A 13,753-nucleotide genomic window follows, 5' to 3' on the forward strand; every position below is an offset into this window, starting at 1 on the left:
AGAAGAACAAGGAATTTTGATTGGGAGAGATCAACAAAGCTTTCTAATCTTTTGCTGAATCTTAATTGCTGGAATCTAGGGCTGTATTAAATATCACAATAAGAGGCCTAGAAGCTTAGTGGCAAAATAGTTTCACATTAAGTAGCTTTGATTCCTCATGTGCATCTTTTCCATTTTATAGGCTAATTAGGAGAATAGCATCATAATACCTGTTTGTGTAGTTCCTTGTACTGCAGTGTGGTTCATGAAATGACACTAGTGTTCAGTTTAATTGATGTTTAAAGTATACTCCAATTTAATTTTTTGGCTTCAGCATCCTGAATGGAGAGGCAGGAGGTTGCAGGGAAAAAAGGAAATAACATCACCAAAACAAATACATCCTGCGTTTTGCAGTAACCTAATGTCATTACTGCAACATAACAAAAATTAGAAGTTTCATTTGTAGCCTGGGTTTGAATTTTAATTGAGCAGCATTTGCATTTGTTCTAAACACTAGTAATTATGTGTATGTTAATTGCAGGATGACTGCACTGCATAAAAGTGAAACAAGCTTCTTCATGTTGGGTCCTTTTAAGAAAACTGGAAATCTATTTAGTCCAGTAGAGACCAGTGTTTACTCCAGGGGGACAGGCATCCCAGTTCACAGGCTTCAGTCTAAGCTACAGAGTTAATTGCAAGCAAATTGTGTATGATAGACAAATATTAATTGCAACACAAATATAGAAAGAAGATAATGTTCTTCATGGAACTTAAAAAATAAATATTAAGCGAAAGCTTTGTGTCCTGGTTCTGGCCAGGACAGGGTTAACTATCTCAGTAGCCAGGAGAGGGTATGGCCAGGACCCAGAGGTTATTCCATATGAACTCTCATCATTTTCCAGGGATGGGGGAAGGGGTCCCTACCAGATCTTGCAGAACAGTGGAGGGAACAGTCCAGTGTTGTCGGGGCTGAGAACTTGTGTGCCAATCATTCTTTCCTTGTGCACTCTTTTATTCCTAGTGTTGCTGTCACTGTTGCTTTTCTTATCTCATGGCTGTTTCCAGTAAATTGTTCCCATCTCAACCCCTGATCTTTACCTTTTGTGCCTCCAGCTGTCCTCTCCATCCTGCTGCAGGGGCAAAGGGAAGGGAGAGTCTGAGTAGGAGCACCAAACTGGGGAGCACCCTTCCTAAGCCATGACACACTGTTATGACAAGTTGCTCCACAACTCAGCATAGCACAGTAAACAATACATATTTATGATTTATTTAACGTATTGTTGTATGAGTATGAACAAACATAGGTCAAAACTGATTCATCTTTAAAATTCTAGCAGTGAAGTTCAAAGTAAACAGTTGACTTAAAAATTTGTCAGAAATTTCAGGGATTTTTTTTACTAATTATATTCATTTGCAAGTACAGTCTTTTAAATGTCTAGTTAGAACAGATTGTAGCTATAAATTAACATGTAAGAAATTAACATTTCTATTTCAAAGTGCTTTTCCACAATTCTTTTAATAATAACTAAATATCATTCCAGACACTGATTAAGAAATGCTGGGACCAAAAAAAGTACAAGAACAGCTAGTACAGAGGCATGTATAGGACCTATTAGTTTCCTAAAATACAATAACATGAATATTAGAACTGTTTCTACAGTAGAGAAGCTGTATCATCTGCTTTACTCATAGCAGTCCTGAATTAAATGCCAAGAACTGGTCACTCTGGTGGTTTGTACTTCAGAGTACTAGTTAAGATTAAGGAGATGTATCTGACATGGTATATTTTTCTTGAAATTTACCATCCAGGGCTGGAAAATATTTATACAAAACTTGATACTTGGTGAATAAGTACAAAGTCTATTGGACACATCTATGGATTGTAATATTAAGGAATAAAGAATATTTTGCAAGCAAGTTTCCGAGAGAGAGGAGATATATTGAACGGCTTTCAGTCAGTGATTTGTAGACTTTTCAGGTTCAATGATTTACTTGTAAGGTGAAGATGAATGATGACTAAGAAAAGCAAGTTTATATTCTACAGTAGTCTATATATGAGAAATTTCTGAAGAATTACACTCTTCTATTGGCTGTAGAAGAGTTGCTGAGATCTTGAGCAATATTAGCAGAATAAAACTAAGAAGTAGTAAACATAGGTGAAACTAAAAAACAATTTTTTTTCCTTCTATAAGCCATGACCATTTCAAAATCTTATTGAGTAAAAAAACCTTTTTCTTCTCCATAGACTGTGTATATATAAAGCAAGACTATATTTTTCAAATTCTACTGCCAAAAGTTGTTTGGAGCCTTTGTATTCATTGGAACTACAGGAGGCAATACCAAGTATGCATCTGTGATCCTAATTGCTGCTTTGTGCAGTCTGTTGGAAAGCTGGGAGATGGTTGGAGCCCTACTTAAATGTGATGATAAAAAATGTTAGAGCTCATGGAAAGTCACAGCTTCATGAGCCATGCAGTGCAGTATTTTGACCCACCAGCTTGAAGTGTTTTATTTCTTTCTTACTAAACTACTGAAGCAGTTTTCAGATTTTCAGTGGATTTTTTTTCTTTTAGTCATTTTTCTTTCTGAAATGCATATGGCTGTTAAGTCTAACCTTGGGTGTGCTTTAGGACTTCTGGTCTTGGATTAGAACAGAGAAGGAACATGTTATCTGCCCTTAAAGTATTTTACTTGTTCTGCTGGATGAAATCTCCCTGCCTGAACCTCGCAGGCTGCCCCATCTCAACCAAGAATAACACCAAAAATAGGAATCATAGCACATGATGTGTTCTAAATGGCTCCAGGAAATGAAGAAGCATAACAAAACTATTATGTTGCTTGCAGAAGAAGAAAATGTCTATCATGACTTGTGTTGAGGGTTAACACTCCCTAATGACTTTCATATTTTTATGAGAATATTACTAAGAATTTATGGACAAGGTATGCTGCACTGCTGTTGTTATTTCTTGCAGATATTTCTAAATCTCTCCTCAACTGATTTAAATACTGAAACAAAATGGGCCAATTAACATCACTTTGTTAATCCTCTTTATTAATCCATACATTATCCAGAGTACCCATAAAGTACAAATTATGTTTTGCAGAATGGTCTGCAAAGGTGAATTCCTTGCTTTTATGAGTTTAATACTTCTAATGAGAACACTCTTGGAAAACCATGTGAGCAGATACTGATTAAAAAAAAAAAAGAGTTTATTGTGGTTTTGCATATATCCTGCAAATCTATTATGGAATATACCAAAAAGTCTACCCTTCTTGTTTGTTCTTATGTTACTGATGTTTCTTAATATGTGCTTTCAGTGGAGGAAGACACAGAGGAGAGCTCAAGATCTGGTAGAGAATCTGTGTCCACAGCAAGTGACCAGCCATCCCACTCATTAGAGAGACACATGAATGGAAGCCAAGATAAAGGTGACAGAAAAAAACCTGGAAAGGAAAAGAAGAAAGATCGAGATAAAGAGAAGGATAAAATTAAGGCAAAGAAAGGAATGTTGAAAGGCTTAGGAGACATGTTCAGGTAGGTACTTTGCAATCAAATGTAGAATGAATTACAGAAAGAAGTTTCTTTTTCTAATTAGTCATTATATTGTAATTTCTTGCTGAGGCCATATTTTACTATGCAATTCCATACACAATGTATATAAGCTGATCTCTCAATTTTTGAGCCTCTGGGTTGTGTCGTAAAAGGGAAGCAGCTCAGAATGGAAGAGAAGGAGATGGCTGGTAGGCCAAAGGAAAGGAAAGGCAAAGGAAAAAGTAATTTTAAGCTGCAGACTGGTTTTGAAAGAGTCTTTGGTGATGTCTAAGTCATGGACATATCCTTTGACAACTCAAAACAGTTGGGGTTTTGTTTTTTTCCTCTTTAATTCTGTACCCAAAGCTTATGTGTTGCTAAATGAATGTTTTTCTTTGCTTTACTATTAAGACTATTGGTATCATGGAGGCATGATGTGAAAGAAATGAATCAGTTTGAGATTGAGAAAAAGCATGCTCCTCTCAAGGAAGACAGGATCTAAGGTTGTGTGCTCTGAGAACCCATATAGAACGGGTCAGTGAAAGACCTGATTTACCAAACACTGAGTTATTTTTAAAGGAGTCATCTCTCCAGCTCCATCTCTCCATCCTTCAGACATAAATGATCTGAAAGGAGCACACTGCTGAGGAACACCCTGCTGTTGTGGGTAAATGTAACATGACAAACGTCTTTGATCATTTGTGGAAAGGGGTGAGAGAGCAAGAAAATCAGTCCTTCTTTTAGCTAGCTAGAGTAAATAAATATATTTCAAAGAAAAAGCAATTAAGGAAGTGTTTGTTTTGTTATTTAATTTTAAAGTGAGGTACTGGTATTATTTTAAATAGGTATTAATGATTCTTCTCTGAAAGCATGTAAAGGGAGCTTCAGTTAACTTTCATCCCATTACATTCTTTATCCTTTAAAATATTAGTTTAATGTGTGTTGTAACTTCACAGGTTCTTGAAAATTGTTCTGTGACTGAGAATCATATTATGAGAGTAGTAAGTAGAAAAAGTGGTTAATTAGAAAAAAAATAGCTAATTAGAAAATATTGTTTTGACACCTGCTTTAGAAAACACTAAGTGATACCAGGCTGTTAGACAGTGTATGCCATAGAACACAAGAAGAATTACAGGAGATAGTCCCATATGTCAGGTAGGAAGAGAGTCCTTCAGCCTCTGAGACCCATGGGGATGCCCCTCATCCTCTGGACATTTGCCTTCCTCAATTCAAGCCTGAAGCAGAGCATTGCACCCTGCTCTGGGAGAGTATGGAAGGCATGAGATGTGAAATGCTGGCTGGTTCTTTTCTGCTCTCTGTCATCTTTAAACAGCAGAAATCACAGGTAAAATTGAGGCATGATATATATGATAAATTCTATAGGCTCTAAGTAGTAGCATCTTGGATACATGGAGTGTTGTCTTGTGAGTTCAGTCAGAAAGTGTTTACAGCATCTAGGTAGCTTGGGCAGATCCATGGTCCAGACAAGGTAACCTTTTCTGTGTGCTTGATGTACACTTCTGAAATCTCTAATCTGGAAAAAACACTAATTTGAGTGATAGGATGATGCAATGCTTTGTTGTTTGCTCTTCATAACAGTCAACATTTTCTTGAGGTTTTTTTCCTTCACTACCATTTCTGAGTGAACTTTACTTTTCAGTCTCCTCTTAATTAAAGTGAGAGCAGTGCTCTGGATATAGCTGACTCCTCCTGGATCTGTAAATTAGCTTGCACCTTGTCAGCCCACACAAGAGAGGTGTTCCTGGCAAGGAAGAAAATGCTGATTGAGAGAGTTAGGCATTATGCCTCATTTCCACTTGGTGCTTGATTTGCTTTGTTGACAGGCTTCTCAATAATGTTTGAGAGATGGGCTTTGTTATGTCTGCAAAATAAGCTACTACTTCTACCTATAACATGCTTTGTTTTTCTGTACATTTGACATATATCATAGATATCAAGTAATCACTGAAAGAAGTTGTGTGATAGAAAATAATGATGACAGTAACATTTAAAATTCAAACCAGGATCAAAGCATAATTGGATGTTTTAGTTCTGTACAACATTGTGATTTCTTTGTCGTTCTTTTTCTTTTCTCCTTTTTCACCTTTTTCTCTTTCTTTTCAGTACTCTAATTTTTAAATAATCTTTCTTCATTAGGTTATATGGGCAAAACCCATATGGGATGAAATTGGTATTAACTTCATTCCAATGTCTGTGTTTAGCCGAAGGGCTTTTCCTTGCATATATGCAAACTGGCATCTCATAAAGTAGAGTCTGTGTGATGTATAAAAATTAGTCTTCTTCTGTTCCTAAGTTAAAATCTTAGGATTTGCTACTGAAATCTTCATTAAATTCTACTGTGAGATGGAAAATCCCACTAGAGAACTCTAGGTTACCTTTATCCTTCAGCATCTAGTCATCATTTCCAAGAAATCCCTGGATGATTCATATAAGAAGTTAAACTCATTAGTAAATCTTCTAAACACCTCCATTATTTTACTATTTGTATCAAACATAGTAAAGAGGATTGACATAACCTTGGTGGAGAACTGCAAACTGCAAAACTGTGGCTCTGACACACAGAGCTCCCATTATTTCCAGAGGGCCTTTGCTGGCACTGGGCTGTGGACAGGCTGGAAGTTCACCCTTCTGACCATGACATAAATCTGTCTGAGCATGTGTGTATTTCTTTTTTCAAATTGACTTTTCAGAACACAGTGGATTATTTAATTATGCCATTTGGTTGAGCAGTCTCTTCACAGATGAAAATAGGATAAAAGTTAGCCTAGAAAACTGTTGAGCAGAAATGTTGGTCTATTGGAGGAGAGGCAGGTGCTGCAGTGCTTTGCTTACACCTGAATCTCTTTGTTTTATCTGAGTAGTGGGATCTTGTTGTCTTAGCCTTAAGACCATGTGCCAAATCCTGTGGCCTGTGAAATGCTATGCAGTTCCTCCTTCTCCAGTTAGAGGGTGCCTGGATGGCCACTGCCAGCTGAACAAATAGATTTTGGGCAGCTGATATAAAGTTCTGCTAGTTTTTTGTTTCACTGCTGAGAAGCCTTCAGTGGATATATGTTTTGACATCAGAAGTTTATAAAAATCTGTATGCTTCTCCAAATGCAGCATGAAATATGTTTACTTATTTTGAGTATGATTTTGTTTATTTTGAAGAGAGATTTTGAGATTTTGTTTCTTGATAAAAATTAACCTGACAAAAACAATGAGTAGTTGAAGAAGTCATTGTAGTATTGCCTTAAGAAAGAGTCTTCACAGTTTCAAAGAGTGTGCCTGTAATTAGTGCTGGTAGAAATACATTAATTTAATGGGTCTCTGTGTTGTGCGATTCTTTGACATTCCTCTCCTGAGAGAAAAATGGTACATGGTGCCTTTTCCCCCTTCCTTTTGCCCCTGTCATGTACAGAGTATTTTTATGAAAGTGGATCCCCATAGGATACGAGAGAGGAAGATTTGAAACGTTATATTTGAAGGTTTTGAATGACGATGATGATGATGAAATGACACATCTGCTGTGGTGCTGCTGATCACTTCCAATCCCTTTACTTAATTCATGCTTCTTCCCAGTGTACAAGCTTGGATATGGTTGTTAGATGGGTGACTGGACTGGTGATGTAAAGTAGGTCCAGCAAGTGGTCAGTCTCAGGAAAGGATGTGTCTGAGGAATAACATCTTTAGGGAGAAAATGACATTGAGAATAATGGGGAGAAAGAACAGCTCTGGGTTTTCAAAGGCAGGAAAGGGAATAGTAGGGAGGCCAAGCTAGTTAGTGATGTATTGCTGAAAATATCTGAAACAATTAACCCTTGATATGATTGGAGAAAAATAGCTTTGAAATTTAATATGGTATGTTTAGATTGTGTGGGGAGCAGATGATGAGAGCAAAAGATGAGAAATATGACTTGTATCTTAACCTGGGGTTTAAGCAATACCTGCATTGCTTTTGGAAGTTACTTATGGAATAGATGTAATTTGAAGAATCTCTGGATAAGTTATATGAAGTAAATGCATTTTCTACCATAGGAATTAATACCTGAGTCCCACATAAACATGACTTTTCAATGGAGAGCATAAGCACTGTCTATTGAGCTTCACAGAGCAAGACAGTATGCTCAAAATTAATCATAGGCATAGATGGTTTTGTATCAGAGGTTGCATATTTTAAGATCTGGCCTGTAATGTTGATGGAGATGTAAAGTTGTGACGTATGATGACTGATCCTTAATCCCATTTTAAGTGTTGCAGCATATAGGTAGGTAAACCAATGCACTGAATAACCAATGCAAATGTAAGATCCCCAGATTACCATTAAAATCTAATCCTAATTAGATTTAATTACATTTAAAATGATTACTGGGAACCTTACAGTGCTACATCTTCCAGTTCTGTGAAAGGAAATAGGTAATTTAGTTTGCAACCTTGTTTAGTTGAAATCAGATATACTGCTGGCTATTTTTCCCCCACACAGCTGTTTCCAAGGTGCACTAGACATGTCCAGATTTATAAACATACTATTTGTAGCTCTGAATTACACGTTTCAACCACATTAGCTCTCTGAGACCACTGACTAGGCATTTGGGAGAATAACCTACATGGATTACTGTTGCTTGTTACACGACTTCCTTGTATTGCCTATTCTGGTTTTCATTTAGGTTTTTTCATTGTAATGTCTATGAGGAGATGAAAAGCAACTCACAAAGGTCACACCACTGATTTAATAATAACCTTCTTTCTCTTTCATTTAATAGCAATCTTCAGACTTTTAACTAGGCACATTAACTAAAACATGTCAGAGTTGTGTAAAATACTGTTGAATTATATCCTAATCAGCAGGACTGGCAAATACCTCAAACTTGATAAAACAAAATCTGTGGTCTGATTTCTATCATTCAGTATCTTAAGAAGCAGCAATAATGGCATTTTCCTTGGAAGCATGACTAATTGGACTTTGTATTGGTGAATGACACTTACTGATATATGGATTTAATAGAAAACATGGGAATGAGCTCTAAAAGTTAGAAGTTTTTTTTCTTTAGCGCTCATGGAACAAAACGCCATAAATCTTGAAACACAGAGGAGGAGGAGGTTAGTGCTTAAACACCTGTCAGCTGCATCGTTTCAAACTTGGAAGCTCATTGTGTGCACACTGAATTGTGCCTGGGTTTGCTAATGCTCATATGAGAACGTTGCCGACAGCTTGTGGTGCTTGAGCTGAGACTTTCATCAGGAGCGCTGAGCTGGGTCGTTGGTCAGGTGAATGGAATCTGGGGCCGTTTGTGCTCTGCTTTTTGCCTGCTGCTATTACCAGCCAGCTGGCAAAACTGTCATTAAGTCCACATCTGCTTCCCCCCTTCTGCCACCAGCTAGAAAATGCGTGGCCCACTATAATCCTGGATCCAGGGTCTAAGCAGGATACCCTTTCAAACTTAAGAGGGGGAACACCAACCTCATCCTGTCTGCAAGTTGGATACTGTTGATGCACCTTTTCTGTGCTCCTCTGGGATACTTTGTCCTGATCCATTTTCAAAGTTTCAGCTGGCCAGTGGGACACACAGCATCAGAAATGAAATCAAATGAAATCAGCCATGCAGCAAATTGTCATCTTTGATGCAGATGATTACACAGGACTCTTACAAGGATCTTTCAAAGCATTTTCGTATTCTTCACTTCCTTCTTTCCAATTAAAAGTAAGTAAGGGACTGAAGGAGATAAGCTTGGTTGGAAATAACTTTTCTTTTTTGGAAAGGCAAGCAGTGCTCCTTCCTTTCTCTGTGCATTTCTTTGCCTTCCTGCTGCTGATGGAGGCAGCTGCTTTAAAGAGAGGTGTGTTCATTGCCTGCAGCTCTGAGCACACCGGCTTTTGACTAAGATGTCATTGGGGCAGGGGGTAGTGGAATGGCAAATTTATGTTTCTAAACCAAACAAGTTCACATAATCTGTCAGGGATTTAAGGAATGCAGCTTCATTAAGTGGTTAGTAAACTCTATGACTTTTAAACGAAACACAGAAAGCAGTGGTATGCAATTGTGCAAGGGAGATTTGAAGTGGGAGATTAACATAATCATATGTGGCTTTCTGGTTTGTCACTCTGACAGAAAGCAGGGCTTTGCTCTATGCGTTCTTAACACTGGATTTTCCCAGAGTAAATCTTGAACTTATAAATCTGATGGTGGTATAGTGTATGGGGGTTTGATTGTTTTGTTTTTTTTTTTTAAATTTCAATAGAATCAGGGCTCTTGTTTCTAACATCCAGAAGTGTCAGGATGACTTGTTACTAGAGACAAGTTCATAGTGGCTGCTAACATATTCTCCCAGTGTTCTTCCTTTGCTTGTCAGCGACTTTAAATAGAGAACCTTTGACACCTTCAGCAGTGTCTTTGCCTGCAAAGCAAGCGAGGCAGGCAGGGTGACAGCTGAGCCCTCTGCCATCCTGCCCGGCGTTCTGTGCTCTTCTCTTCCAGGCCTGCTGGATGAATATAGAACGCAAGTGTCAAGGATGACACCTTCTTTATAATCTCTGCAAAGCCAGCCTTTTCAGGGAAGAATTTGTTGACAGTTCAGAGATTCAAGTCAATTTCGGTTTAAGCTCATATAGAAATAGGATTTTTTCCTACATCTCATGTGATAATTGAAGACTAAACAGGCAGTGCCCTAGTCCATAACAAAGCAGCATAAATAAATGCTGTCTTGAGACATGAAGTATTTGTTAGGTGAAAAGCTCTGTTAATGACATTTGTTTTGTTATCTCTTGGAAAGGTTCTTTTGGGGTTTAATTCGCTACTGATAGCACCTGTACATTAGTATATATTGTGGATGGTGTAGATTATGTTTTTAAAGCAGAATCATCTTTGAAAATCCTTCTTAAAAACAGGAATAGCATGTTGACATAGAGGAAAATTAATGCAACTTAATATACTTATGTATCTGGGATGACATAGGTGGTTAAGTCATATTTTCTTAAGGTGCTTAAGTTGGCAGCTGTAGGACACCTGATCCTTTTCTAAAAGGCAAAACTCCAACTTACTACTGCATTTCAGTTCCCAGGAGCAATGGTCTGTATTTGTGGTGTGCTGGCAGTCTGATGCCTCCTGTAAAGATGTTAACATGTCCTACTATTGTGCAAAGAAGTAGTCATTAAAGACATAATTATGCAACTCTTCAGTGAAAATGGCAAAATGGGATTAAACCAGTGTATAATTTCTGGAATAGAATACACTGGCACAGAAATAGTTGATGGGCACCTGTGTTTCCCTGAATAGGAATATAGTAGCTATAAGGCTTTCAGAGGCCTTATTTAGGCTTTGAAATTGTTACTTCAGAAAAAGCTAAGAGGAACACAAATTTTGTAGGAAGAATAAGAGAGAAAAAAAATTTAGAAACACTGTGACAATGGGGTGTAGAAGTAGTATTTCCACCACTTTTAATCTGTTGATGGCTTCTGGAGGGAAAAAAAAAGGATTAGGAGGAACTGAAGAGAGATTCAAAATATGCACTCTTAGTGATTTGGGCAAGAAAGGTTTTCTGCTTGATTCATCTCCTACTCACAGCAGCCCAGCTTCAATTTTTCATCAGCTGAGTGTCATGCCCAGTTTAGTTTCAAATATCTCCAAGGATGGAGAGTCAGCAGCCTCTCTCAGCAGCCTGTTCCAATGCTTAACCACTCTCCTGGTGAAAAGTATTTGTCCTTGGTAAGATAGGAATAAGAGACACTGAATAATTGCTGGTACAAAAAATGTGAATCAGTCAGCATGTACTTGTCCTACTCATGAATCAAGAACATGTGGATGTACAATAAGATTTTCATGCAAAAAAAGGACATTTTAAAGGACCTTTGTCATATGCTGTTGCCCTCAGGGACTGCTCACAGGATCCCAAGAGTATAGGAACCTGAGCATGTATTTGAGACTCATGACATTCGTGACATGCTAAGTGTTAAGGAAGAACTTATCTTTAAAGAAGTCTTTTTTTTTCATTGTACTTCCAACATCTTACTCTCAATTGTCTTGGACTGGCAACTACTGGGATCCTGAGTTGATTGGCTGATGTGGTAATAGTGTCTTATATGATCCACTGAGCTAGAAAAGGTGATTATTTTCTGTGGAACTGAGGAAGAAACAGTTGACAAAAATCTTCCTTTCTACTTTTTCATGCTACACTAGAAATTGTCACCTGTTTTTATTAAGTATCTCAAATTAGTGTTATATTAATGCTGATACTTTTCATTTTTATCTCAAAGCGCATCAAGTATCAAGTAAAACATCAGACATTTATAGTTCAGCCAGTCATAAAAGGAGGAAGTTTATTTTATTTTTGAGAGGGAGAAAGGGTTTTTAATTCCACTCATGTTTAATTCCTTAGGATTTAATGTAAGAGCATGAGAATTTGGTCACACAAGAGTTAAATGATACCCAGGAAGTCCCTGTATCCCAGTGCTTTGCCTTTGACACTGAGAACCTCCCAAGGGTGGGATACCAGAACTGGTGACCATATACAGTTTTTCCCAGGTCTGTCTTCCAGACTTTCAGTGGGGGTTTCTTGGGACAGTGCCTTTGTGCTCAAGTACAAAATATGGTGTGTGTGCATATTCTGTTCTGGGCAATTTGTCCTGTTACTGATAATTTGGGGTATATTTACCTAATTCCAAAATACTACAAAATTTGAGGTATTCCATATACAGAAATGTCTTTTAGAGACTGTGTAAATGACTTTTGTATCAAGGAGCTGCTTTTGCATTTCAAGTGCCCAGACCTGATTGCAGTGCACTGCAGTAGACCTGACTCATTATGTCAGCATTTTATGGCACTCAGGTAAGCATGTTTACAAAGTAGCAGTAAACCCTTTTGATGTGCAATAACATTTCAGTAGTTAATGTAGTGTCCCACTGTATATTAAATTTTACCACTTCTGTACAAACTTACAATAAGCAGAAGTGCAAGAAACGGCTGTAGATGTTTATACAATAGACCCTGCTGGAATGAATTCAAGAACTAGTTTTACAGTGTATGTTTGGTCTAGCTGATGATGTGGTTAACAGTAAATTTTGAAATGTTTGCTTTTGCAGAAGATAAATTCTTAGTTTCTACAAATGTTAACACTTTTTCCAGGACTTTGTTGCTATCAGTCATGTAGCTTCTAGTCCAAAAAGGAAAAAGAACATAGTATAGTTTCATTAAACTACTTGGTGAACTTGACTAATTTCAATAAATGTAACAGCATACTACTAATATGGCTATTTTAAAGAGTTTGTATTTCATGTTGAAAGTATGCTGGAAATGCTGTATTGGTAGAGAAATTCTCTGTTATAAATAACTAGTTCAGTCAACGTTAACTGGCTATTAACTTCATAGATTTAGCTTTGTCAATGAAATCTGCTTAGTTAGTCCTAATGTTTTTGTGTTTGCAATGCAAAAAACTCCTGGAGTTTGGCAGGCTGCTTATAGAGGAACTATTTTCTCATTTTAAAAATAGGTTATTACCTGGTCCATGCTAGTGTCTCCAGGGGTTTTGATGTCCTGTGGTGTTTCCTGTATTGTGTAAATATGAAATATATGTATGCTATAAACATATGCTAGAGCTCCCAAATGCTGGTGTTAAGTTTAGTTTGAAGGTGAGTGTTGGATAGATGAATCACTGAAAATGTGTGTAATTTCCTTTTTCATGCTATGCTGTTACAAGTAGTGCTTGGTAAAAAAATGTCTAATCAGTGACAAAGTTTATGGATTAGCTTTAAAAGATCTGAAAAAGAAGATTAAATAAATAACAAAAATGCATCTAGAATCTTATCTGTATCAGCAGTTTTGAGTACCACAATAATAAAAGTAGTATATTTTTATACTGATTGCTAGTGCCTCTAGCATATTCAACACCAGGTGTGTTTAGTATGCAAGCTGAACTGCTATTACACATTTCAACAGCAGCATACCACAAATAAATCTCAAATATTTCACAATGTTGTTATAGATGCTATCATTGTCTTTAACACATAGTGCTAAAATCCTGAAATTCAGAGCACAACATGCTGGCACAAGCAGGAGTTTCAGATGTAGTGTGACAATTAAAGTATTTCTTTTCTCTGATGTTGCTGAGCAGGTAATGACACCAACAATATTATAATCTGTAACTATTAGGAGTCCTGGTATCATCTGTAGAGCTCCAAATACTTTGCTAGTTCTATTTGTCTTTTATAACCCCAAAGGAAGACAACTACTTGTGTAAGTTAAAGGAAAT

At 37.2% G+C, this 13,753-nt stretch overlaps 1 protein-coding gene across 12 annotated transcripts in view; it reads left to right on the forward strand.

The window, feature by feature from the left end:
- The window catches only part of PARD3 (par-3 family cell polarity regulator), a 442,545-nt gene that overhangs the window by 301,580 nt on the left and 127,212 nt on the right, over positions 1–13,753 (forward strand). For all 12 annotated transcript variants that reach the window (XM_088159644.1, XM_088159672.1, XM_088159667.1 and 9 more), the window contains one exon: positions 3,298–3,514. In XM_088159644.1, the coding sequence (XP_088015770.1) occupies positions 3,298–3,514 (217 nt within the window). The remainder of the gene's footprint in view (positions 1–3,297; positions 3,515–13,753) is intronic.

This window comes from Sturnus vulgaris, chromosome 1 (genome assembly GCF_052056855.1).
Source record: "Sturnus vulgaris isolate bStuVul1 chromosome 1, bStuVul1.hap1, whole genome shotgun sequence".
In the NCBI taxonomy this organism is placed as follows: Eukaryota; Metazoa; Chordata; class Aves; order Passeriformes; family Sturnidae; genus Sturnus; species Sturnus vulgaris.